The sequence below is a fragment of the Moschus berezovskii genome, chromosome X (genome assembly GCF_049115385.1).
Source record: "Moschus berezovskii isolate FMDL1 chromosome X, NW_MosBer_1.0, whole genome shotgun sequence".
NCBI classification, from domain to species: Eukaryota; Metazoa; Chordata; class Mammalia; order Artiodactyla; family Moschidae; genus Moschus; species Moschus berezovskii.
The window spans coordinates 36163511-36189990 of NC_142488.1; the positions used below are offsets into that span (position 1 = coordinate 36163511).

A 26480-nucleotide genomic window follows, 5' to 3' on the forward strand; every position below is an offset into this window, starting at 1 on the left:
TTCTGCCAACAATGGGAATAGCTTATCAGCTATAAATGAACAAAAACAAAGCAACCACAAAATTACTACAGAGGAAAATTTTAAAATTAAAATTAGAAAAAGAAAATCATGGAAATCCTCTTGGTTTCCATGAGGCTTTGGAATCACCTAGAAGAAACAAGACATTCCTGGGCTTTAATTGAGAATGTGGCACTTTTCTGTCTTGGGAGTTTACCTGGCTCTGTCAGGGGAGTCCATGGGCATATCCATGTGACCTCTAAAACAGTTAAGATAGTTTTAAACAGAGAAAATCATGATACTCTTAAAGATATGAAATGTACATGTATTCAAAGAATCTGTTTAACTCCTGAGGGGATTGGCACATGGTATAACAAAAGGTAACCTGAAGAACAAACATATAAGTTTTGAAGCAAAGTATTTTAAATGTGTAATTGGAGGCACGATTGGTTTTATTACAATATGAGAAGGGGGACAAATGGATCTCCCCTGGACAAGGCATTCAGTATGTCTATCAGTGACCACCAATTTACAGAGGGATGTGAACCAGTTCAAAGATAATCCAAGGCTAGGCTCAGATAAGCCGAAGTGGTGTCCAAGAGCCAGGGCAGTGTTTCCATTAAAACATTCTTTTTCTCCATGCCCCTTGTATATTTATTAATTAATTAATTTATTTTTACTAGACTGTTACAGTGAAATAGAAAGAGTTCCCTATCAAAAGATGTTTCTATCACAACCATTTCTAGGCCAGTCCTGGTCAGGGCCAATTGGCCACCGATGACATCACAAAGCCTGAGCTGTCACAAAGGCAGCTCCCTGAGCAATAAGGCCTGAGCAAGGGGACACAGCCAGCAGAAAGACACTGACATCTCAGGAAGCCCCAGCCAGCGGGATCACCAGTCTGGGCTGATAGGGGCAGCATCCAGCCGACACCATGTCTCGAAGTCACCTCGGGAACTGCCATCGCGGTAAGAAGCGTTCTTGCTCCCGTTCCACCAGGGCCGAGCTGCAGTTTCCCGTGAGCCGCGTGGACCGCCTCCTGCGAGAGCGTCAGGGCTCCCTCCGCCTGAGCTCAGAGACGCCGGTGTTCCTGACCGCAGTCCTTGAGTACCTGACGGCCAACATCCTGGACCTGGCGGGGCAAGAGGCCGGCATCAACCACAGGGTGCGCATTAGCCCGGAGCATGTGCAGAGGGCGCTGATGAACAATGAGAATCTTCGCCGCCTCTTCCAGCCCAGCGCCTTCTCTCAGGCTGCAGCGTCACCACCCCTTCCCAAGAAGTAGGGATGCCCAGGCCCCCTAGCCCAGCCACACCGCATCAGCAGCTTCATCTAGCCCCAAACTGCCCACAGATGAGGGAGGCCTGGTCTTCTGCTATTAAAGCGTTCATGGCTGTGCTTGTAACTGCTCGCTTTCTGTCATTTGTCCTTGAGGCGTCTGGGCGACATGGGGTGGCAGGGGGAAAGTCTCATGAGGGGTGGAGGGGTGGAGTGGGTGGTCAGGGAGGGGAGCTGGAATCCTGAAATCGGGGAGTGGTTTTCGATGGTGACAGTATGGTGTGTGGTCCTGGAGGGGAGTTGCTGGCTGAGGTTGCGGGTCAGGACTTCCTCACTGGCTCTGAAGGAGTCCAGACCAGGGAGGTTGGGAGGTTGGCACAGAAAGGGCCTGTTGAATTCCCAGAAGGATGGTGGTAACGGGGGAGGGGCTGAAAACCGTGGGGGAGGAGCCTAAGTCTTAAGTGGGAGGTGAAGCCAAGGTGGGTGATTGAAGAGGATAGCAGAGCAGTCAGTGTGAACTTAATGGGGCAGGACTTTTACATGAAGATTGAGGAGTGATGGGGAAACAATAAAGAAATACACATAAGAGGAATTATGGCCACGGTGAGTTCACATATTATTTCTTTTACCCTGTCTCATTCCAAAAAAGAGACTTGAGACAGGGCTTATTAGGCAGTGCTGTGACACTCTCTGTGGACGTTCGTCAGATGCCAAAGGGCCACCCTATGCTGCTCCTGGCCTGTCATACAGGACTGGTCAGAGGCTGCCCAGCCGGCTTCAACAGTGGGGTCAGTGGACCTGGGTTTACCATTCCAGTTCACCACTTTCTGCCTGTGTGATCTTGGACATCCGTCTATTTCCTGTGAGCAGCAGCTCCCTCATCTGTAAAACAGGGATAATCAGAGTTCTTCCATCTTGGGGTTTTCCCATATGTCATCATGTTCCTGTAAACTGTGACTTAACCTGTGACTTAACACAGAGCCTGGCACAGGCCATGCCCTTAACAGATGGCTGCCTGTGTCTCCCTCCCCAGGTGCTTAGACAGGTACCCCAAGGGGTGGTCAGGCCTGATTCAGTTATTCTGTTGAGATACAGAATCTCTGCTTTTGGGGGCAAAGTACAAAGTAGGTAGCCCAGAGAAACATATTTCAAACTTCTGACCTTCAGAATTAAAACCAAATAAATGTTTTATTTTTTTTATTTAAGCCAAGTCTTAGGAAACTAATGGATCTGAGGAATGAACTTTTGCAATCTTTTAATAAAAGCAAACAGACTTGAGGAAACTAGAGCAAACTCTCTAACAAAACTTAGTCTTTTTTACTGAGAGCACATGCAGTTCTCAGATTTGAGTTCAATATGATATTTGAAACTAAATAACCAGAAGCTGTTTTTTCAAATCATATGGATAAATTCATGAAAACTGAGTCAGACTTGGAAAAACGTAATACAAATTTGTGCTATTTTTCAAAGTTGATTTCTGTACACCTTCTCTATTTTTCTGTATTAAGCACATACATGCTTAATTTTGTATTTCAGTGACCTCTTTCCTATTCTGGAACAAAATGTCATTTTACTTTAGAACAGAAACATTCTCTTTTTTTCCCTGAGTTTTGAGGCTCATAGTAGTGTCTCAGGGATGTATATTAATTAAAAATTTTAATTAAAGTCACTTTTATTTTGCAGAGAGTTCTGGAGGTCCATAACTGTGTACTTCATGTGATTTTTACTGGACTAGGTCACATATATACCTAACCCACCGTATTTAGCCACACACATTCCTTATATGTACAGCTTCTCAGTGTGACACAAGTGAATATGTTTATTGACAGAGTTGAAGATGTAGCCTCCTTGCAGCATGTACAAATAAGCACAAATGTATAAATTAAAATTATAGCTAAATAGTGTTTCACTGTATTATCTTTTAAATAATAAAATCATCCGTTATGGAACTCAATTTAGTGTCATCCAAGGTTTTTAGTTACCTAAGGATTTTGAAATGCTCTCAAGCTGACATATCTAGAACTTTATTATTGTGGAAATCTAGAATTGTGGAAATTGTCAGCAAAATAACTGGATTTGACTAAACAGATTTTTCAAGTCTTAAAGTTTTATTGGAAGGAATTCTAGGTCATTTGATCAGTAAAAGTGTATAAGTTTTGGGAAAAAAATACCCGGGTAGCTTAAAAAAGTTTGCTTGCATTACACCTAATATGGATAAATGAAGGACAATATAGTTTTCACAAAACCTGAACTGTTAAGCTAGACTTGTTTGCTAAAGATTTAACCACATTTTATGCATTTGAGTTCTTAAAATGGTTGTTAGTTTCTTAGACAATATGCATTATTTCAGTCTAGCTCATTTTAAGTGTCACAATTCAATTTCTTTATTTTCAGGGAATTTAAAGAATATTTCCTTTATATAATTAATTTATTAGATATGACAATCAGAACAGAGCTCCTTTAAATTCAGAGTTTTCATGATCTAGTATATTAATATCTCCCAGATGAAATAAAGGGCTTTGCAGGTGTGATTTTGCAGGTGACTCAGTGGTAAAGAACCCACCTGCCAATGCAGGAGAGGCAGGAGATGGAGGTTCCATCCCTGGGTCAGGAAGATCCCCCTGGAGGAAGGCATGACAACGCACTCCAGTATTCTTGCCTGGAAAATCCTATGGACAGAGGAGCCTGGCGGGCTACAGTCTATGGGGTTGCAAAGAGTCAAACACAACTGAGTGACTAAGCATACACAGATGAAAGAAAACATTAAGCACCTAATCAGAGGTGAAGACATTTCTGAATTAGAGCCACATAGACGTATGAGCAGAGAGAAATAGAGCTTATAGCTTCAGTTCTACAACTGTGCCATGAGTTAAGGATAGACACAGAAACAAAGAACTCACCAGTCTAGATAGCAAAATGCTATTTTCCTCCTAAAGGGTATGAAATTCTTAATTAATGTGAGCTCAAGAACAGGTAAACCACAAAAGAAAAAGACTGAAAAACCATGTTTTTGTCTCATCCATCAGAGATGAGGTCTCTATAAACCATCAATCCATGTAGAGAGATCTCTAAATGACTTGACCCTAAAACGAAATTTCTATCTGTTCCTGCCAACAGTGGAGAATAACCTATGGGGCTATAACGTATCTGAAGTAAAACAGAGTTAGTAGATCACGAAATTAAAACTAGAGAAACAGAGTCAACAGCATTGCTTTGGTGCTTTCGGTTTACCTAGACCACCAAGAAAAGACATGTCTGGGCTTAAATTCTGCACGAGGTACATATTGTCTATCTTTGAAATTGATCTGCTCTAGTAGGTATCAATGTATTAGGCATTTTGATTTGACCTCTAAGATAACTGAAAAGTATTTTTTTTTTCTTTTGGAGGGTTTAGTTTAATTCATTTTCAAAAATTTATTTTTATGCAATTTTTAAAGTTTATATTCTGTGTGCAGTTATTACAAAATATTGGCTGTATTCCCTTTGTTGTATGATACATCTTTGTAGGCTATCTTATACCCACTAGTTTGTACCTCTCACTTTTCTACCCCAAAATTGCCCATCCCCTCACTAGTAACAAGTAGTTTGTTCTCTATATCCATGATTGTACTGCTTTTGTGTTATATTCATTGTTTTGTTGTAAAAATTTTTAGATACCACATATAAGTGATGTCATCCAGTATTTATCTTTCTCTGTCTGACTTATTTCACTTAGCAAAATGCCTTCCAAATCCATCTATGTTGCTGCACATGGCAAAGTTTTGTTCTTTTTATGGTTGAGTAGTATTCCATTGTGTGTGTGTGCATGTGTGTGTGTGTGTGTGTGTGTGTATCACATCTTCTTTATCCATTCATTTATAGATGGATGCTTATGTTGATTCTCTATCTTAACAATTATAAATAATGCTTCACTTGAACACTGAGGTGCATGCATCTTTTCTAATCAGTGTTTTTGTTTTTCTTGGCTATATACCCAGAATAGAATTTCTGGGTAGTTTTATTTTATTTTTTTTGGAAGCTCCACACTTTTCCACAGTGGCTACACCCATTTAATTTCCCACCAACAGTGTATGAGGATTCCTTTTTTCCCATCCTCATCAACATATGTTATTTGTGTTCTTTCTGATGATAGGCATACTGACAAAAGTGAGGCAATATCTCATTGTGGTTTTTCATTTCCTGTTTAGAAAAATGTCTATTCATTTCTTTCACTCATTTCTAAATCAAGTTTTTTTTGGATGTTGAGTTGTCTCAGCTATTTATATAGGTTGTATATTAATCCCTTATTAGTCATATCACTTGTAAATATTTTCTCCAATTCAGTAGATTGTCTTTCATTTTGTCAGTGTCTTCCTTTGCTGTGAAAAAGCTTTTTAAGTTCCATTCGGTCTCATTTGTTTATTGCCTTTACTTTAGGAGACAGATCCAAAAAAATATTCCTGTGATTTATGTTATAGTGTTTTGCCGATGTTTTCATCTAGGAGTTTTTTGGTATTCCATTTTACATTTAAGTCTTTAGTTAATTTTGAGTTTATTTTTGTATATAGTGTTAGAGAATGTCCTAATTGCATTCTTCTACAGTTTTCTCAGCACCACTTATTGAAGAGACTGTCTTTTCTCCGTTGTATATTCTTGCCTCCTTCGTTATAGATTAATTGACCATAGTGGGTTTATTTCTGGGCGCACTATCCTGTTCCATTGGTGTATGTGTCTGATTTTATGCCAGTACCATACTGTTTTGATTACTGTAGCTTTGTAATACAGTGGGAAGTCAGGGAGCATGATTCCTATAGCCCTGTTCTTTCACAAGATTATTTTGGCTATTCAGGATCTTTTGTGTTTCCATATACATTTTAAACTCATTTTTCTAGTTTTGTGAAAAATTCCATTTGTAATTTGATAGGAATTGCATTAAATCTCTAGATTGCCTTGGGTAGTATGGTCATTTTAACAATATTAACTTCTCCAAGACAAGAACATGATATATTTTTCCAATATATTGTGTCATCTTCAATATATTGCATTAGCATCTTTTAGTTTACAGAGTATAGGCCTTTGACCTCCTTAGGTAGGTTTGTTTATTCATAGGTATTTCATTCTTTTTAATGCAATGGTGAATGGAATTATTTCCTTAATTTCTCTTTCTGATATTTTGTTAGTGTGTAGAAATTCAATCAATTTCTTTATATTAAATTTATCTTAAAGATAATTTTTAGAACAAAATAAATCACGTAAATACAGATGTGAAATGAACACATGTTAAAAGATTTTACTTGAGTCATGAGAGAACTAGGAGATGTTAAAACCATTAAAAAAAATAGTGAATACAAAGAAGAGATACAAGAATATTGTTCGGTAATATTGAAATTACCGAAGAGCCACAGGCCCTAGGGTGAAGACTGTGTCCCACAGGGTTGAATCACAGGCCAAGGACTTCAAGCCATAGAGGATTATTTTCAGGCCTTGAAACCTCAGGTAACTTCCTGGCTAGATTTTCATTTTGCTTGGGCTAGTGACTCTCCTTGTTCTTTCTTGTGAAATGAGAATATCCATAACTATGCCTGTCCCACTACAATATTTTGAGAGTAGATAACTTATTTTCCAGTTTCACAAGTCCATAGATAGGAATTTTGCCTGAGAATCTCTCTCATACCTGATCAAGATGATGAGATTTTACACTTTGAGTTTGTTCTGAAATAGTTTGAGACTTTTGGGATTGAAGAGTTTGGTGAATATATTTTGCATGGCGGGGGGGCATGAACCTCCAGGGGCCAGAGTATGGACTTAGGTAGGCTGGATAGTGGCTCCAAAATATATCTGGGTTCTAGTCCATAAACCTGTGAATATTACCTTATATGACAAAAGAGATTTTTTTTTCCCCTGAAAATATGATTAAGTGGAAGATTTTGAGTGGAGGAGAATATCCTAGATTTTATGCATGGACCCTTAGTGTAATCGCAAGCGTTTTTATAAGAGAAAGGTTGAGGGAGAGTTTTGACATAGAAGAAGGCATGGTGACTACTGAAGCAAGATGCTATGCTGTTGGCTTTGAAGATGGTAGAATGGACCATAGGCAAGGAATGTACCTCTAGGAGCTGGAAGAGGCAAAGAAACAAATTCTCTAGAACCTCTGGAGGGAGTGTGACCCTGCCAGTACCCAAGTTTAGCCCAGTAACAATAATTTCAAACCTCTTGACCTCTAGACTGTAAGATAATGATTGTGTGTGCGTGTTTTAAGCCACCAAGATTATGATACATTGTTTCAGAAGCCATAGGTAACTAAAACTTCTCTCAAACTACTTTTACTTGAATCCATGTCTTAGCATCTGCTTCTAAGGGAACCCAAACTAAGATGCTCGGTGAGGATAAAGGATGTAGCAGCCAGTTGATTGATTGTTCCCCACCACCTTCCTGACATATGATGCATATGATTATGTTTTGAGATTGGGTAAAGCTGTGCAAGACTGTGTAAGATAAAACAGAAGAAATAGGTCTCTTATTACTATTTAAATTTTGTCAGAGATGAAGCTCCCTGGGAGACTTTTACTCTGGAATAACTGCCACTAGAGTAGCCCTTCTGCCAAAAACAGTAACAGAACTGGGCAGAATATATGAGCTGACTGTTTCTAAGCATTGTACAACACGCAGCACAAGGTTGTGATTCCAGAGACAAAGGAAGCACACAGGTAGCTAAATCATCACTCCAGTTATCTGCCTGGGGAAAACATTCCAATGGCACATAAGTTGGATTCTAGGCAACACACAGTGGTACTGCTGGGCTGATAAAGTAGAAATCAAGATTCAGTAAAGCTAAAGAAGCTGGAATTTGCAAGACAAGGCATCAGAGAAAAGGGAGCTATGTAAAAGGAAGATCTTCAAAAGTTCATTTGGAGGTTTCCCAAGAGTCTTTGGCTGAGGAATGAGCTGTATAGTCATAGGGAAAGACTACCTGAGACTGACCAGAGGGTACAGGGTTAAAAGAGGAACAGAGACATTACCGGTTGACCCATGCTGGGGAATGTTGGAGACACAGGAAACAAGTGATGAGTCCTTGATAATGCCTCCCTAATATGTTGGGTATCCAGGTGAAACATCAGAAGCCTTAGGAGTAAAGATTATGCCCCACTGTAAGGCCTACAGTAGATCCACTCTTTAACAGTCCTAAAACCCAACTCTTACAAGATCTGTAGAAGAGAGAGAATTTGGAGGTTGATTCCCCAAATTTAACTGGGCTTAGGAAACAACTTAGGCTTTTTGCACACTTTAATAAAGCATAAGATCCAGGTTATCAAACTACCTGTTAAACCATCGACACTCTACAGAATCTGGCGTTCTTAAACAGATCCTAAACAGAACAAACATTAACACTTTTCAGAACCCAGCATTCCTAAATATTTTTAATATACAGTAAAAATATTCAGCATGGACAAAACAGGAAAATAGGACCTGTCAATAGTCAAGAAAAAGTCAATAGAGAAAAGCCCCAAGATGGCCAGTTGTTGGATTTTTTAGACAAAGACTTTAAAGCAATTATTCCATAGTCAAAGAACTAAAGACAAATGTTCAGTGAATGAAGGAAATATGGTCTTAATGAATGAACAGATTAGGAATTTTAACAGACAATGGAAAAGTGTAAATAACCAAATGAAAATTTAGAACTTACAATCAGCGAAATAAAACACATAAAAGATGGGCTCGTCACCTTGAAGAAAGAATCAGTGAATTTGAAGACAAATTAGTAGGAATTATCTAATCTGAATTGATGCTTTTGAACTATGGTGTTGGAGAGGCTCTTGAGAGTCCCTTGGACTGCAAGGAGATCCAACCAGTCCATTCTAAAGGAAATCAGTCCTGAATATTCATTGGAAGGACTGATGATGAAACTCCAATATTTTGGCCACCTGATGTGAAGAACTGACTCATTGGAAAAGACCCTGATGCTGGGAAAGATTGAAGGCAGGAGGAAAAGGAGACGACAGAGGATGAGGTGGTTGGATGGCATCACCGACTCAATGGACTTGAGTTTGAGCAAGCTCCAGGAGTTGGTGATGGACAGGGAAGCCTGTTGTACTGCAGTCCATGGTGTTGCAGAGTTGGACATGACTGAGCAACTGAACTGAACTGATCTAATCTGAAAAACAGAATTAAGCATTTATCCTTGAGACTTTTAAAAGGTATTATATTGGCTTCTCCTGTATTATTCTTTGAACTTAAATTAATAACTTTACTGGCACTTTAACCTGGACTCATGTGGTTGTTTTTTTTTTTTTTTAAATTCCTCAGAACTTTGAACAACCATTGCAGAAAAGCAGAAAAAGAGGCCTGATATGATAATATAAATGAATACTCATCTTGGGGAAATAATCTTCCAAAATTTTCACTTACTCCAACATAGTACAAGTACTAAGAAGACTTCACTCATTATCTACTGTTCAGCTGAGCAGCCACATCCTGTTACAATTTACCTTCTAAAAGTCATATGTGCAGGTTCATGATTAGAAACATGAACCGTGTTGCTGGAATGCCTGGATTGAACTTCTGGATGTACCACTTACTAATTGGGTAACTGTGGGCAAAGTTCTTAATTTCCTCATCTATATTATGGGGATAATAGTTCATACCTCGTAAGTTTTGGAAACTATAGGTAATGATATATATAAAGCACTTGGAATAGTACCTGGCAGATATGTGTTGGTTGTTACCATTAGATACATTTTTCCCCAGGTTCTTGAATAATACGAGTTTGGGGGAATAGAATATTAAACGAATGAATCATCTTCAAGACATTGATTTAAAAAGTAACTCATGTCGGTGTGCTTTAAAGGATAAAACAGCTCTTACCTTTCCCCTGCTGATCAACAAAGACATTCGTTTTTTTAAAGTAGAGATACACCTGCTTCTTTGGAATAGCTGTCCACCACAGATAAATATTACTGTGTGCTACTGGGTGTGTTCAGTGTGTAAATAGATTGTAGGAATACAAGAGGCTAGTTTTTCAAGTTTCTGCTCCTAGCACTCCATGAGGGTCAGGTAGTCCAGCATTCTACAGTTTGTGTGTCTGAAAGAAAAGTAAGCCCTCAAAAGTGTTCTAGCCATCAGATTGAGGTAAGAAGACTCTGTATAGTGGACTTCTGTGTGACATCTTCTTTCTTGATTTTTGTATTTTGTGTTTGTGAGGTGGGGTTTGGTTTCAGGAAATGAAAGACTAATCTCACCATTTGGTCAAAAGGAAAGAGACAGGAATATATAAAGAAGGGGCATTTTGGCCAATGGGCTGCTCTGTAAGTCTGATGGAATGAGGAGGGAGATATAGGTATCTTGTTATTAGCATTTAATTTAATCTGCAAATTGAAGCATTGTTCTAGATCCCACTGAACATAGGAGCAATTATGTATCTGTGACATAATTAATTTCATAGCAGAAGTACTGTGTCACTTTGCCAAAAATCTATTACACCTCTAGGTATAAAGTAGCAGTCCTTTTGTTCTGAATTTCTTTACTTTGTTAGATAAGTCAGATTTTATTTAGCACAGTTGTTGAATTGTTCTTTGCTTTCACTCCTATTCTTGATATGGTGACATATTTAGTATGGATATATATTTAGTAGGATTGCTGAAGTTTGAAAGCCTTGGAATAAGTTCAATATGAATATGATGTTTTTAACACCACAGGAAGATGAGATGCTGACTGTGAATATGAATATAATACACTAGAGAGATGCATCAGGCTTTAAAATGTTTCTCTTTAATATGGATTGTTTTAATTAGCTACACCATCATCCTCATTTAAGTCAAAACTACATTTTGCAATGTATCAGACTGTATTTGGAGAACAAAGAAGGTATTTAAAGCATTCAAAGTCATGACTAGAAAATATTATATATGATAATAAATTTTAAATACTGCTTAAATCTTGGCCTCCTTAAAATGTCTTTCAAGCATAGGCACTGAGTATTTAATTTTTTCACTTCATAATACACTGTTTGTATATTGTTTAGATAACAGCTTAAACACAAGACTGTTATAATTTAAAGTCTATGGCTTAAGTGCATAAAGACATTTGATTGGACGTCAATAAAATTATTAAATAGATCCCTGTATCCCTGTGTGCATAAAAACATGTACACAAATATGTATTTACATATGGGCAACTAATATCTGGGAAACAGATAAGGAAAAAGGTGAGAAGATGTATTTTTGTTGTCAAATCATGTTTATCCTATGTACTTAGGATTTCTGAAATGCTCTAGCAGTCTGTGGTAATTAGCTGTGCTGTCATTCAACTTATTCAAGTTTGACAACGTGTTCTCATAATTTAGGGAATACAATAATAAAATAGTTCTTTTTACTTCTTTGTGTCCTGGAGACACATCTAGTATTTTTGTTGAAATGACTTTTTTATAATCATTTTGTGTGTTAAGAGAAGGAAGTGCAACTTTAATTTGTGAAACATGCAGTTTGTTTTACCTAAGCCTTATTACTCAGTGACATATGTTACGGCTATCTTGCCAGCATATGTAAACATTTAGCTATAATCCTTTTTATTTGGAATTTACTCGTAACTACGTTTTTGTATATCCCATATGTTGTTTGTGTATGCACTCACTCTCACCCATTTACTCCCACACACATCCACATATTTTGGATGATTTCGTGGAATGCTTTTCTTCTTTTTATTTATTTCTGTCTGCGCTGGATCTTCGTTGCTGCATGCAGGTTTTCTCTAGTTGCAGCGAGCAAGATCTGCTCTCTAGTTGTGTTGCTCAGGCTTCTCACTGTGAGGCTTCTCTTGTTGCAGAGCTCGAGAGCGTGGGCTCAGCGGTTGTAGTGTCTGGGCTTAGTTGCTCTGTGGCCTGTGGGATCTTCCTGACCAGTTATCGAACCTGTGTCCACTGCATTGGTAGGCAGATTCTTTACCACTGTACCACAAAGGAAAACCCCATCAAGGGACTTGAAACTTGTCTTGAATGTGGGTCCATTCCAGGCTATGTCTTTCTGTGGGTAGTGTCATTTTCTTGACTTCTGTTTCTTTACCCTGCTTTATTCCATCTTCCTTCATGCATAGTCCATGGAGTTCTGATTCTAGTAAAGCAGGTAGGTCCCCTTACTTCCATCACTTGTAGAGTTGGCAACTATAATGACTGTCTTAAGTTCTTGAAGATCATCTGGAAGTCAGGCAGAGCTGTTAGAAGGACAAAACCTGATAAATATATAGTGTCCTAGGGTAGGAAGTCCACGTGATCTGTTATATCATTTGAGCAAGAACACATCTCTAAGAAATGTTTAATTAAATCTGCCTCTATTGTTATACTACCCATTTTCTGTGTTTTAAAATCCCACTTTCTGTAAATTGCCCTATGACATGACATCTACCTTCGAAGATTGGTTTATTGACACTGTATTTCCAAGGGTCTTTTGTGGTGCTTTCAGGAAATCTGATTATATTCATTCATTTATCTATTGATTCCCTTATTCAATAACTGTTTATTTAGTGACATGTAAACATGGGCACTACTATGTGCTGAAGTTACAGTAAGAAACACTACAAGTTTGCCTTTACGTACCTCTATTCTAGTTAGGAACGATGCCAATTTACCCAAGTAATTTATTATAAATGTAATAAGTGCTGTGAGGTGTACTAATTGGAATCCTCATTCCATTTGACTCCTTTGCTTTATGTGGCATTCATTGTCACTTCCTACTTCTTGAATTTTTTCCATTCTTAATATCTATGATTCTATACTATCTCTTCAGCTACTTTTCTACCACTTTCCCTCTTGTTTCTTCTTCTCTTCCCTAAGTGATGGTTTCCCCCTAGGTTTAGCATTTGAGCCATAATGAATTACTTGTTTTCTTGGCCTGTGCCTTCTATCGACTCATAGTTTTAAATATCACCTCTAAGTGAATGCCTCCAAGTTATCCATTTCTAGCTTTTTCTATCTGCTGTATATTTTCCCACTTCTACAAGTCCAACTGTCACCCAGTGTTCTTCAGGATTGTAGACAAACTCACTTTTATGTAAAACCAATTCCTCTTTCATCCATGTTTCTGTTAATGGCATTGACGGTCTCCTGGCTTCTCATGTTTGACACCTTGACATCAGTTTTGCATTGACTCTCAATACCTAAACCATTACCAAGTTCTTTCATTTCTTTCATGATAATCTAGCTAATATCTATCCTTTCTCATCTCCTTTTTCTGTTATTTTTCCTTTTATTCTGTGTTTTCTCATCCACCCCTCCCCGAGAGTCATCTTGAATTCAGAGTCTTGGTTATATTCTAGCTCCATCAGAAAATCCATCCTCAGAAAGTCCCTGTCTCATAGGTATCTTCTTTTTCTAAAACTTCAGAACAAAATAATGGAAGTGATAGGAATAACAGGTTTTAGTAGCCAAAGACGCAGGGCTAAGCTCTGTTCTATCTGTCACTACCTCCTTTAAACTTTTGCTCTCTGTGAGCCTGTTTCCTCATAGTTATCCTATCTTGCATAATGGTCACAAGGAACACATAAGATCATGGAAGTGAAGTCATTTAAAACCATGAAGCACTAGGTAAATATTAAAGTAAAGTAAGATTTGTTAATATAAGAGTAACTCAGGGGTGGGGACCAAGGTTCTGAATCTTAACTATACCCAGGAAGTATAGTGTAGGGTTAAATTTGAAACCCACTTTTGCTACTGACAAGGTGTGAAACTAAGAAAATTTAGCTTCTCTGTTCCTGTGTCCTCATCAGTAAAATGGAAGTAATAATTGTTTGCGCTCAGAGGGGTGTTGTTTAATTTAAAGGATTAACAGATGTAAAATACTTACAAAACAGTGCCTGACCTATAGTAATTGCTCTATAAGCGTGGGAGGTGGTACTGGAGGCCAGTGACATGTAGATACAAGGTGGGAGTGAGTTATTATTAATAGAACTGAGTCACCAGGTGAGGATCAGGTGTAGTAAAGATGGAAACACAGAGCCATGGAGCAGACACTTAAACCTGGCTGAATCCCTCATCATTGAGATCACAAATGGCCCTGTCATCATTGTCATCACAAATGGCTGTCCTTTTGTGTGAATAGATGCACATAACAAGATACGAACATTCTGAGTAACTATTTGGGGATAATGGAATTTCAGGCACATTTTTGTTGTTGTTAAAGAGAAAAGAATGGTAAGCAGTTGGCCCTTATAGAGTCATGAAATATGTTGATATGTCATGGAATCAAAATATCACTATCCAATTTGCATTCCTTTTACTTCTTTTTCTTCTCTAATTGCCATGGCTAGGACTTGCAAAACTATGTTGAATAGCAATGGCAAGGGTGGACATCCATGTCTTATTCTTGATCTTAGAGGAAATGTTTTCAGGTTTTCATCATTGAAAATGATGGGACTATAAATTCATAGAGCCACTATGGATTACAGTAGGAAGGTTCCTTAAAAAACTAAAAATAGAACTGCTTTATGACTCAGTAATCTGACTTTTGGGCTTATATCCTGAGAAAACCATAATTCAAAAAAATTACATGCACCCCAATGTTCATTGCAGCACTGTTTACAATAGGCGGGGCATGGAAGAAACCTAAATGTCCATCGACAGATGAATGGATAAAGAAGATGTGGTAGATATATTCATGGAATATTAGCCATAAAAAAGGAACAAAATTGGCCAAAGAATTAAACAGATATTTCTCCAAAGAAGACATACAGATGGCTAACAAACACGAGAAAAGATGCTCAACATCACTCATAATCAGAGAAATGCAAATCAAAACCACAATGAGGTACCATTTCATGCCAGTCAGAATGGCTGCTATCCAAACGTCTACAAGCAATAAATGCTGGAGAGGGTGTGGAGAAAAGGAAACCCTCTTCCACTGTTGGTGGGAATGCAAACTAGTACAGCCACTATGGAGAACAGTGTGGAGATTCCTTAAAAAAATGGAAATAGAACTGCCATACGACCCAGCAATCACACTCCTGGGTATATACACCGAGGAAACCAGAATTGAAAGAGACACATGTAGTCCAATGTTCATCACACCACTGTTTATAATAGCCAGGACATGGAAGCAACCTATATGTCCATCTGCAGATGAATGGATAAGAAAGCTTTGGTACATATACACAATGGCGTATTACTCAGCAATTAAAAAGAATACATTTGAATCAGTTCTAATGAGGTGGATGAAACTGGAGCCTATTATACAGAGTGAAGTAAGCCAGAAAGAAAAACACCAATACAGTATACTAATGCATATATATGGAATTTAGAAAGATGATAACGATAACCCTGTATATGAGACAGCAAAAGAGACACAGAGGTATAGAACAGTCTTTGGGACTCTGTGGGAGAGGGCGAGGGTGGGATGATTTGGGAGAATGGCATTGAAACATGTAAAATATCATATGTGAAATGAATTGCCAGTCCAAGTTCGATGCATGATACAGGATGATTGGGGCTGGTGTATTGCAATGAACCAGAGGGATGGAATGGGGAGGGAGGTGGGAGGGGGGTTCAAGATGGGGAACATAAGTACACCTGGGGCAGATTCATGTCAATGTGTCGCAAAACCAATACAATAATGTAAAGTAATTAGCCTCCAATTAAATAAAAGCGGGAGCACAGGAAGATGGCGGAGGAATAGGACGGGGCGACCACTTTCTCCCCCACAAAATCAGCAAAAGAACATTTGAACGCTGAGTAAATCCCACAAAACAACTTCTGAATACCGGCAGAGGACATCAGGCACTCAGAACAGCAGCCCATAGTCTTCGAAAGGAGGTACGAAATAGTATAAAAGGTAAAAAGAGAGACAAAAGAGGGAGGGACGGAGCTCTGTCCCAGGAAGGGAGGCTTAAAAATAAAAAAAGAGAAGATTCCAAACACCTGGAAACACTGGCGAGTGGAACCTCAGAGGGACACATAACTGGGAGACAAAAGACATAAATAATTAAAACTCACAGACTAAGTGCCCAGAGGAAACTCTTAGCGGAGAAGTGGCACAGACGCCCGTGCCCCCCACTAGCAGGCGGGGGCTGGGCAGGGAGGTGCGGGTGGCTGTGCTTAGAGGGAGAACAGGCTGCGGGGCGCTTAGAGGAAGAACCGGGCTTGAACGCTCCAGGGCAAACTGAGGGCACGAACTTAAAATAGCGAAGCAGACTCTGCAGCTAAAAGGCGAAAAGGCTACGAAAAGCCTGTGAAAAACCCCAACCCAAGACTCCGCCAGCCCCGCCCACAGAACAAAGCACTGAGTAGAGCGAGCTGGCAGTGGGCGGCCCATCCCCCAGCCCCCGCCGACACAGGCAGGGAGGGCAGCCAGCGCCGGAAGGGGCAGCTGCGGCCCCAGAGAGGCTTCCCATACCAAGCTGCAGGCAGGCTTCCTTGCTAACCAAGACTTTGTGGGTTCGGGCTGGTCGATATCCGCCTGAGAAAGTGCGCTGGTTGTACACCCAGAAAACCGAGCGGCAGGGACCAGGAAAGCGATAAGTCCCAGCGAATGCGCTCACCAAATGCCTGGTCACCTGAGCTGCCTGGACCGGGGAAGGCACAAAATGCAGGCCAAGCCAAGTCTACGCCTTTGTGGAGTACCTGAGTACCTGAACCTGAGCTACTCAGACTTGGGAAGTGCATACAACCCAGCGCCAGCCGTGGACAGCTCCCAGCAGAGCAACCTAGAGCCTAAGCAGCATAAACAGGGAAAGCACACACGCCTCGAGCGGGAGCATTCCCAGTGTAGCCGAGACACTGCGAGCACTCCCCACAGACGCCAGGGAGATTTGTTAGCTGCGTTCCTCCCTCCCCACAGCAGGACTGAACAGGTGAGCCTGGAAAAAAAAAAAAAGTGTCCACCACTGCATCCTGGTGTCAGGACGGGAATTAGACACTGAGGAGACCAGAAAACAGAAGAGCTTTTTCAACAGAAGGAACTGCCTTGGAAGTAACAGAGGGAGAAGCCTTGAGCCTACTGCAAGAATAAGACTGAAAACCAGAAGCAGAGGCTTAATTCCAAACCCTGAGAACACCAGAGATCTCCTGTTCCAGAGAACATTAATTGATAGGTACTCATCAAATGCCTCCATACATACACTGAAACCAGGCACCACCCAAGGGTCAACAAGTTTCAGTGAAAGACATACTATGCAAACTATCCAGCAACACAGGAGAATAGCACTGAGCTTCAATATACAGGCTGCCCAAAGCCACTCCAAACCCATTGACATCTCAAACTCATTACGGGACACTTCATTGCACTCCAGAGAGATGAAATCCAGCTCCACCCACCAGAATATCGACACAAGCTTCCCTAACCAGGGAACCTTGACAAGTCACCCATCCAACCCCGCACAAAACGAGGTAACTACATAATAAAGAGAACTCCACAAACTGCCAGAAGACGGAAAGGCCACCCCGAACAAAGCAATATAAGCAAGATGAAGAGGCAGAGAAATACCCAGCAAGTAAAGGAATAGGATAAATGCCCACCAACACAAACAAAAGAGGAAGATATAGGGAACCTACCCAATAAAGAATTTCAAATTTTAATTGTGAAAATGATTCAAAATCTGGAAAGCAAAATGGAGTTACAGATAAATAACTGAGCAACTGAACTGAATGCAATAGATGAGATCAGAAACACTCTTGAGGGAACAAACAGTAGAATAACAGAGGCAGAAGACAGGATAAGCGAGCTAGAAGATAGAGTTATAGAAATAAATGAAACAGAGATGGAAAAAGAAAAAAGAATTAAAAGAAATGAGGACAATATTAGAGAAACATGGGACGGTATTAAACGCCCCAACATTCGAATCATAGGAGTCTTAGAAGAAGAAGACAAAAAGAAAGACCATGAAAGAATACTTGAGGAGATAATAGTTGAAAATTTCCCTAAAATGGGGAAGGAAATAATCACCCAAGTCCAAGAAACACAGAGAGTCCCTGACAGGATAAACCCAAGGTGAAATACTACAGGACACATTAATCAAATTAACAAAGATCAAACACAAAGAACAAATATTAAAAGCAACAAGAGAAAAACAACAAATAACACACAAGGGGATCCCCATAAGGGATAAAAGCTGATTTTCAGCAGAAACTCTTCAGGCCAGGAGGGAATGGCAAGACATACTTAAAGTGATGAATGAAAGTAACCTACAGCCCAGATTTCTATACCCAGCAAGGATCTGATTCAAATATGAAGGAGAAATCAAAAGCTTTACAGACAAGCAAAAGCTGAGAGAATTCAGCATCACCAAACCAGCTCTCCAACAAATACTAAAGGATCTTCTCTAGACAGGAAACACAGAAAGGGTATATAAATTCGAACCCAAAACAATAAAGAAAATGGCAACGGAATCATACTTATCAATAATTACCTTAAACGTAAATGGGTTGAATGCCCCAACCAAAAGACAAAGGTTGGCTGAATGGATACAAAAACAAGAACCCCATATAAGTTGTCTACAAGAGACCCACCTCAAAACGAGGGACACATACAGACTGAAAGTGAAGGGCTGGAAAAAGACATTCCACGCAAATAGAGACCAAAAGAAAGCAGGAGTAGCAATACTCATATCAGATAAAATAGATTTTAAAACAAAGGCTGTGAAAAGAGACAAAGAAGGAAACCACATAATGATCAAAGGATCAATCCAAGAAGAAGATATAACAATTATAAATATTTATGCACCCAACATAGGAGCACCGCAATATGTAAGACAATTACTAACAAGTATGAAAGGGGAAATTAACAATAACACAATAATAGTTGGAGACTTTAATACCCCACTCAGACCTATGGATAGATCAACTAAACAGAAAATTAACAAGGAAACACAAACTTTAAATGATACAATAGATCAGTTAGACCCAATAGATCTCTATAGGACATTTCACCCCAAAACAATGAATTCCACCTTTTTCTCAAGTGCACATGGAAACTTTTCCAGGATAGATCACATCCTGGGCCATAAATCTAGCCTTGGTAAATTCAAAAAAAATTGAAATCATTCCAAGCGTCTTTTCTTACCACAATGCAGTAAGATTAGACCTCAATAGCAGGAGAAAAACTATTAAAAATGCCAACATATGGAGGCTGAACAACACGCTGCTGAATAATGAACAAATCATAGAAGAAATCAAAAGAGAAATCAAAATATGCATAGAAATGAATGAAAATGAAAACACAACAACCCAAAACCTCTGGGACACTGTAAAAGCAGTGCTAAGGGGGAAGTTCATAGCAATAAAGGCACACCTCAAGAAACAAGAAAAAAGTCAACTAAATAACCTAACTCTACATCTAAAGCAACTAAAAAGGAAGAAATGAAGAACCCCAGGGTTAGTAGAAGGAAAGAAATTGTAAAAATTAGGGCAGAGATAAATGCAAAAGAAACACAAGAGACCATAGCAAAAATCAACAAAGCCAAAAGCTGGTTCTTTGAGAAGGTAAATAAAATTGACAAACCACTAGCCAGACTCATCAAGAAACAAAGGGAGAACCAAATCAATAAAATTAGAAATGAGAATGGAGGGATCACAACCGACAACACAGAAATACAAAGGATTATTAGAGAATACTATGTGCAATTATATGGCAATAAAATGAATAACTTGGAAGAAATGGACAAATTCCTAGAAAAGTACACTTTGCCAAAACTGAACCAGGAAGAAATAGAAAATCTTAACAGACCCAGCACAAGCACGGAAATAGAAGCTGTAATCAGAAATCTTCCAGCAAACAAAAGCCCAGGTCCAGACGGCTTCACAGCTGAATTCTACCAAAAATTTAGAGAAGAGCTAACACCTATTCTACTCAAACTCTTCCAGAAAATTGCTGAGGAAGGGAAACTTCCAAACTCATTCTATGAGGCCACCATCACCCTAATCCCAAATCCTGGTAAGTTCAGTTCAGTCGCTCAGTCGTGTCTGACTCTCAGCGACCCCATGAATCACAGCACACCAGGCCTCCCTATCTATCACCAACTCCTTGAGTTCACTCAAACTCATGTCCACAGAGTCGGTGATACCATCCAGCCATCTCATTCTTGGTCGTCCCCTTCTCCTCCCGCCCCCAACCTTTCCCAGCATCAGAGTCTTTTCCAGTGAGTCAACTCGTCGCATGAGGTGGCCAAAGTATTGCAGTTTCAGCTTTAGCATCAGTCCTTCCAATGAACACCCAGGATCTATCTCCCTTAGAATGGACTGGTTGGATCTCCTTACGGTACAAGGGACACTCAAGAGTCTTCTCCAACACCACAGTTCAAAAGCATCAATTCTTCGGCGAACAGCTTTCTTCACAGTCCAACTCTCACATCCATACATGACCACGGGAAAGACCATAGCCTTGACTAGACGGACCTTTGTTGGCAAAGTAATGTCTCTGCTTTTTAATATATTATCAAGGTTGGTCATAACTTTCCTTCCAAGGAGTAAGCGTCTTTTAATTTCATGGCTGCAATCAGCATCTGCAGTGATTTTGGAGCCCCAAAAAATAAAGTCTGACACTGTTTCCACGGTTTTTCCATCTATTTCCCATAAAGTGATGGGACCAGATGCCATGATCTTTGTTTTCTGAATGTTGAGCTTCAAGCCTGCTGTGAAAGTGCTGCACTCAATATGCCAGCAAATTTGGAAAACTCAGCAGTGGCCGCAGGACTGGAAAAGGTCAGTCTTCATTCCAATCCCAAAGAAAGGCAATGCTAAAGAATGCTCAAACTACCGCACAATTGCACTCATCCCACACACTAGTAAAGTAATGCTCAAAATTCTCCAAGCCAGGCTTCAGCAATATGTGAACCATGAACTCCCAGATGTTCAAGCAGGTTTTAGAAAAGGCAGTGGCACCAGAGATCAAATTGCCAACATCCGCTGGATCATGGAGAAAGCAAGAGAGTTCCAGAAAAACATCTATTTCTGCTTCATTGACTATGCCAAAGCCTTTGACTGTGTGGATCACAATAAACTGTGGAAAATTCTGAAAGAGATGGGAATCCCAGACCACCTGACCTGCCTCTTGAGAAACCTGTATGCAGGTCAGGAAGCAACAGTCAGAACAGTACATGGAACAACCGACTGGTTCCAAATAGGAAAAGGAGTGCATCAAGGCTGTATATTGTCACCCTGCTTGTTTAACTTATATGCAGAGTACATCATGAGGAACGCTGGGCTGGAAGAAGCACAAGCTGGAATCAAGATTGCTGGTAGAAATATCAATAACCTCAGATATGCAGATGACACTACCCTTATGGCAGAAAGTGAAGAGGAACTCAAAAGCCTCTTGATGAAAGTGAAAGAGGAGAGTGAAAAGGTTGGCTTGAAGCTCAACATTCAGAAAACCTGGTAAAGATCCCACAAAAAAAGAAAACTACAGGCCAATATCACTGATGAACATAGATGCAAAATTCCTTAACAAAATTCTAGCAATCAGAATCCAACAACACATTAAGAAGATCATACATCATGACCAAGAGGGCTTTATCCCAGGAATGCAAGGATTCTTCAATATCTGCAAATCAATCAACGTAATACACCACATTAATAAACTGAAAAATAAAAATCATATGATTATCTAAATAGATGCAGAGACAGCCTTCGACAAAACTCAACATCCATTTATGATAAAAACCCTCCAGAAAGTGGGAATAGAAGGGACTATCTCAACGTAATAAAAGCTATATATGACAAACCCAGGAGAAGGAAATGGCAACCCACTCCAGTGTTCTTGCCTGGAGAATCCCAGGGACGGGGGAGCCTGGTGGGCTTCCGTCTATGGGGTCACACAGAGTCGGACACGACTGAAGTGACTTAGCAGTAGCAGCAGCATGACAAACCCACAGGAAACATTATCCTCAATGGTGAAAAACTGAAAGCATTTCCCGTAAAGTCAGGAACAAGACAAGGGTGCCCACTCTCCCCACTCCTATTCAACATAGTTCTGGAAGTTTTGGCTACAGCAATCAGAACAGAAAAAGACATAAAAGGAATACAAATTGGAAAAGAAGAAGTAAAACTTTCACTGTTCACTGATGACATGATCCTCTACACAGAAAACCCTAAAGACTCTACCAGAAAACTACTAGAGCTAATCAATGAATACAGTAAAGTTGCAGGATATAAAATCAACACACAGAAATCCCTTGCATTCCTATACACTAATAATGAGAAAATAGAAAGAGAAATTAAGGAAACTATTCCATTCACTGTTGCAACGAAAAGAATTAAATACTTAAGAATATATCTACCTAAGGAAACAAAAGACTTGTACATAGTAAACTATAAAACACTAGTGAAAGTAACCAAAGAGGACACTAATAGATGGAGAAATATACCGTGTTCATGGATTGGAAGAATAAATATTGTAAAAATGAGTATACTACCCAAAGTAATTTATACATTCAATGCAATCCCTATCAAGCTACCAACGATATTTTTCACAGAACTAGAACAAATAACCTCACAGTTTGTATGGAAATACAAAAAACCTCGAATAGCCAAAGCAATCTTGAAGAAGAAGAATGGAACTGGAGGAATTAACCTGCCGGACTTCAGGCTCTACTACAAAGCCACAGTCATCAAGACAGTATGGTACTGGCATAAAGACAGAAATATAGATCAATGGAACAAAATAGAAAGCCCAGGGATAAATCCACACACCTACGGACATCTTATCTTTGACAAAGGAGGCAAGAATATAAAATGGAGAAAAGACAGTCTCTTTAACAAGTGGTGCTGGGAAAACTGGTCAGCCACTTGTAAAAGAATGAAACTAGAACACTTCCTAACACCATACACCAAAATAAACTCAAAATGGATTAGAGAGCTAATTGTAAGACCAGATTCTATAAAACTCCTAGAGGAGAACGTAGGCAAAACACTCTCCAACATAAATCACAGCAGGATCCTCCAAGACCCACCTCCCAGAATATTGGAAATAAAAGCAAAAATAAACAAATGGGACCTAATTAAAATCAAAAGCTTCTGCACAGCAAAGGAAACTCTAAGCAAGGTGAAAAGACAGCCTTCAGAATGGGAGAAAATAATAGCAAATGAAGCAACTGATAATGGATTAATCTCCAAAATATACAAGCAGCTCCTGCAGCTCAATTCCAGAAAAATAAACGACCCAATCAAAAAATGGGCCAAAGAACTAAACAGACATTTCTCCAAGGAAGACATAAAGATGGCTAACAAACACATGAAAAGATGCTCAACATCCCTCATAATCAGAGAAATGCAAATCAAAACCACAATGAGATACCGTTTCACACCAGTCAGAATGGCTGCTATCCAAAAGTCTACATGCAATAAATGCTGGTGAGGGTGTGGAGAAAAGGGAGCCCTCTTACACTGTTGGTGGAAATGCAAACTAGTACAGCCACTATGGAGAACACTGTGGAAATTCCTAAAAAAACTGGAAATAGAACTGCCATATGATCCAGCAATCGCACTCCTGGGCATACACACCGAGGAAACCAGAATTGAAAGAGACACATGTACTCCAATGTTCATTGCAGCACTGTTTATAATAGCGAGGACATGGAAGCAACCTAGATGTCCATCTGCAGATGAATGGAGAAGAAAGCTTTGGTACATATACAGAATGGAGTATTTTTCAGCCATGAAAAAGAATGCATTTGAATCATTTCTAATGAGGTGGATGAAATTGGAGCCCATTATATAGAGTGAAGTAAGCCAGAAAGAAAAATATCAATACAGTATACTAATGCATATATATGGAATTTAGAAAGATGGTAACCTTAACCCTGTATACGAGACTGCAAAAAAGACATAGGTATGTAGAACAGAAGGTGGGATGATTTGGGAGAATGGCATTGTAGCGTGTGTATTATCATATGTGAAATGAATCACCAGTCCAGGTTCGACACATGATACAGGATGCTTGGGGCTGGTGCACGGGGATGACCTGGAGGGAGGATATGGGGAAGAGGGAGGTGGGTGGGGGGTTCAAGAAAGGGAACACATGTACACCCGGGGTGGATTCGTGTCTATGTATGGCAAAACCAACCAATATATTAATGTAAGGTAATTTGCCTCCAATAAAATTTAAAAAAATAAAAGAGAAAAAAAGGAACAAAATTGAGTTATTTGTAGAGATGTAAATGGATGTAGAGTCTGTCATGCAGAGAGAAGTATTAATAAGTCAGAAAAGTAGTATATATATATATATATATATATATTAGTATATTGACATGTGATATCTAGAAAAATGGTACACAATGAACCTATTTATAGAACAGGAATAGAGATGCAGACATAAAGAATGGACATGTGGACATAGCGGAGGAAGGGGAGGGTGAGATGAATTGAGAGATAAGAACTAAGTTATATAAACTACCCTGTGTAAAATAGATAGCAGTGGGAAGCTACTGTATTGCACAGGGAGCTTTGCTTGGTGCTCTTTGGTGACCTGGAGGGGGTGGGAGGGAGGCCTAAGAGTTAGGAGATAATATGTATACAAACAGCTGATTCACTTGATTGTATAGGAGAAACTAACACAATGTTGTAAAGCAATTATTCTCCAATAAAACACACACACACATCAGTATCCAAATGTTAAGAAACCAGACTTATCCTCTGCAGTCTAGAAATCTCTCTCCCCTGCCGCCTTCTTTTGGCCTCACTGCAAGGCATGTGGAATCTTTAGTTCCTTGTGGTTTAGTCACTAAATCATGTCTGACTCTTTCAAACCCCATGGACTGTACCCCACCAGGCTCCTCTGTCTATTTACATTTTCCAGGCAAGAATACTGGAGTGCATTGCCATTTCCTTCTCCAGGCAATCTTCTGGACCTAGGAATCGAACCCTGGTCTCCTGCATTGCAGCAGATTCTTTACCGATTTAGCTACAAGGGAAGCCCAGGGGTCAAACCCTCACCCCCTGCAGTGGAAGCTGTCCAGTCTTAACCACAGGACTGCCAGGGAAGTCCCTAGGAATCTCTTTCTTTAACAGGTATACGCTTCTAGCATTTCTGAGTGCAAGGGACCTTAGAAATTTCTCTCAATTTATAGGATCATTGGCCAGAGTATGTATTTTTACTAACACACAGTATTCACTTTGGGTGAGGGCTTTTTTTTAATGTTTAGAAAAGATAAATGATACTTAGACTATTCCAGGGGTGGTTCTAAGTGCTTTAGATTGTTTAACTCCCTTTACTCTTCACAATAACCCAATGGGATAGACTTCATCGTCCTCATTCCATTTACATAAGAATAAGCTCAGGATAATAGAGGTTGTCCATAATTAATGAAAAATTGAGCCAGGCTGCAGACCCCAGTAGTCTAGAATCAAGAGACCATATTCTCAGCCATTAAGTCCTATCATCCTAGCCTCTCTGTACTCTCATGCCTTACTCAAGAGAACAGGCTGTGGTGACTTGGGCAACTGTTAGATGTTGCTGTTCCAGTTTTCCTTGACAAGTGGTATTAAATGTTTGCTAGTTTCTCAGAATATATAAAAATAGATTTACACTAGGTATTCCAGTATCTGTTCAAGAAGAGTCTGATTTTTGTCACCTGTGATTCTGTATATGAGCATCACAGTTCTCCAATAGTGATGCCCTCTTTCCTAGACAGCATATCATACTGTGCATTTGCAGGTACTTTGCACTGTGCTTCATTGTTGCCCCTGCCATGGGGATGCTCTCTTATGTGAGTCTTAATTTCCATCTTTGTTGTCTGTTAGTTTGCATCTTTGTTTTTGCAAACAGAAGTTTAAGCTCAGTTTTTAGAGTTGCCACTTTTTGTTTCCTTATTTAATAACTTCTTGTCCATATAATTGTTCTCTCACCTAATTAAAAATTATTTTCTCTAAGCCTTATCAGCTACAAAAATAATTTGTTAGACTTTTACTTCATTTTCTGCTTCACTGAATAAAAATATTAAAATCTGTCTTACCTTCTCTGAGCCCCTTAATAATCTTATTCATTTCCAAGTAGGTACAGTACCATTTGTAACTCTTGTTAACGTTCAATTTAGCAATTTCCAGTCCTTGTAACAGTTGACTTATCCAGGCTAATTTGACTTAATCTTTCTAACCAAATGCCAGGAAACACTCTGTTCCTACATTATGAACACATCTAGTTCATTTAAGGATTTCTGGTTCATGTAAATAGATTTTGGTGACATTTTCGTTTCTGGTGTTGTGCAGTCAGAAAATATTTCCAAGAGTCAGAACTTGAAGGGAAATTAATGAAAAAAAA

At 39.4% G+C, this 26480-nt stretch overlaps 2 protein-coding genes across 3 annotated transcripts in view; both read left to right on the plus strand.

Annotated features, from left to right (window-relative positions):
* Positions 1–783: 783 nt before the first annotated feature.
* H2AL3 (H2A.L variant histone 3) lies at positions 784–1349 on the plus strand. Its single transcript, XM_055393711.2, has one exon. The coding sequence runs from the start codon at positions 932–934 to the stop codon at positions 1280–1282; it is 351 nt and encodes a 116-aa protein (XP_055249686.1). The 5' UTR covers positions 784–931; the 3' UTR covers positions 1283–1349.
* Positions 1350–10290: 8941 nt separating this feature from the next.
* SYTL5 (synaptotagmin like 5) overlaps positions 10291–26480 on the plus strand; it is a 171166-nt gene continuing 154976 nt past the window's right edge. For both annotated transcript variants that reach the window (XM_055393305.2, XM_088833772.1), the window contains exon 1: positions 10291–10380. The gene's annotated coding sequence lies outside the window, so the exon portion shown is untranslated. The remainder of the gene's footprint in view (positions 10381–26480) is intronic.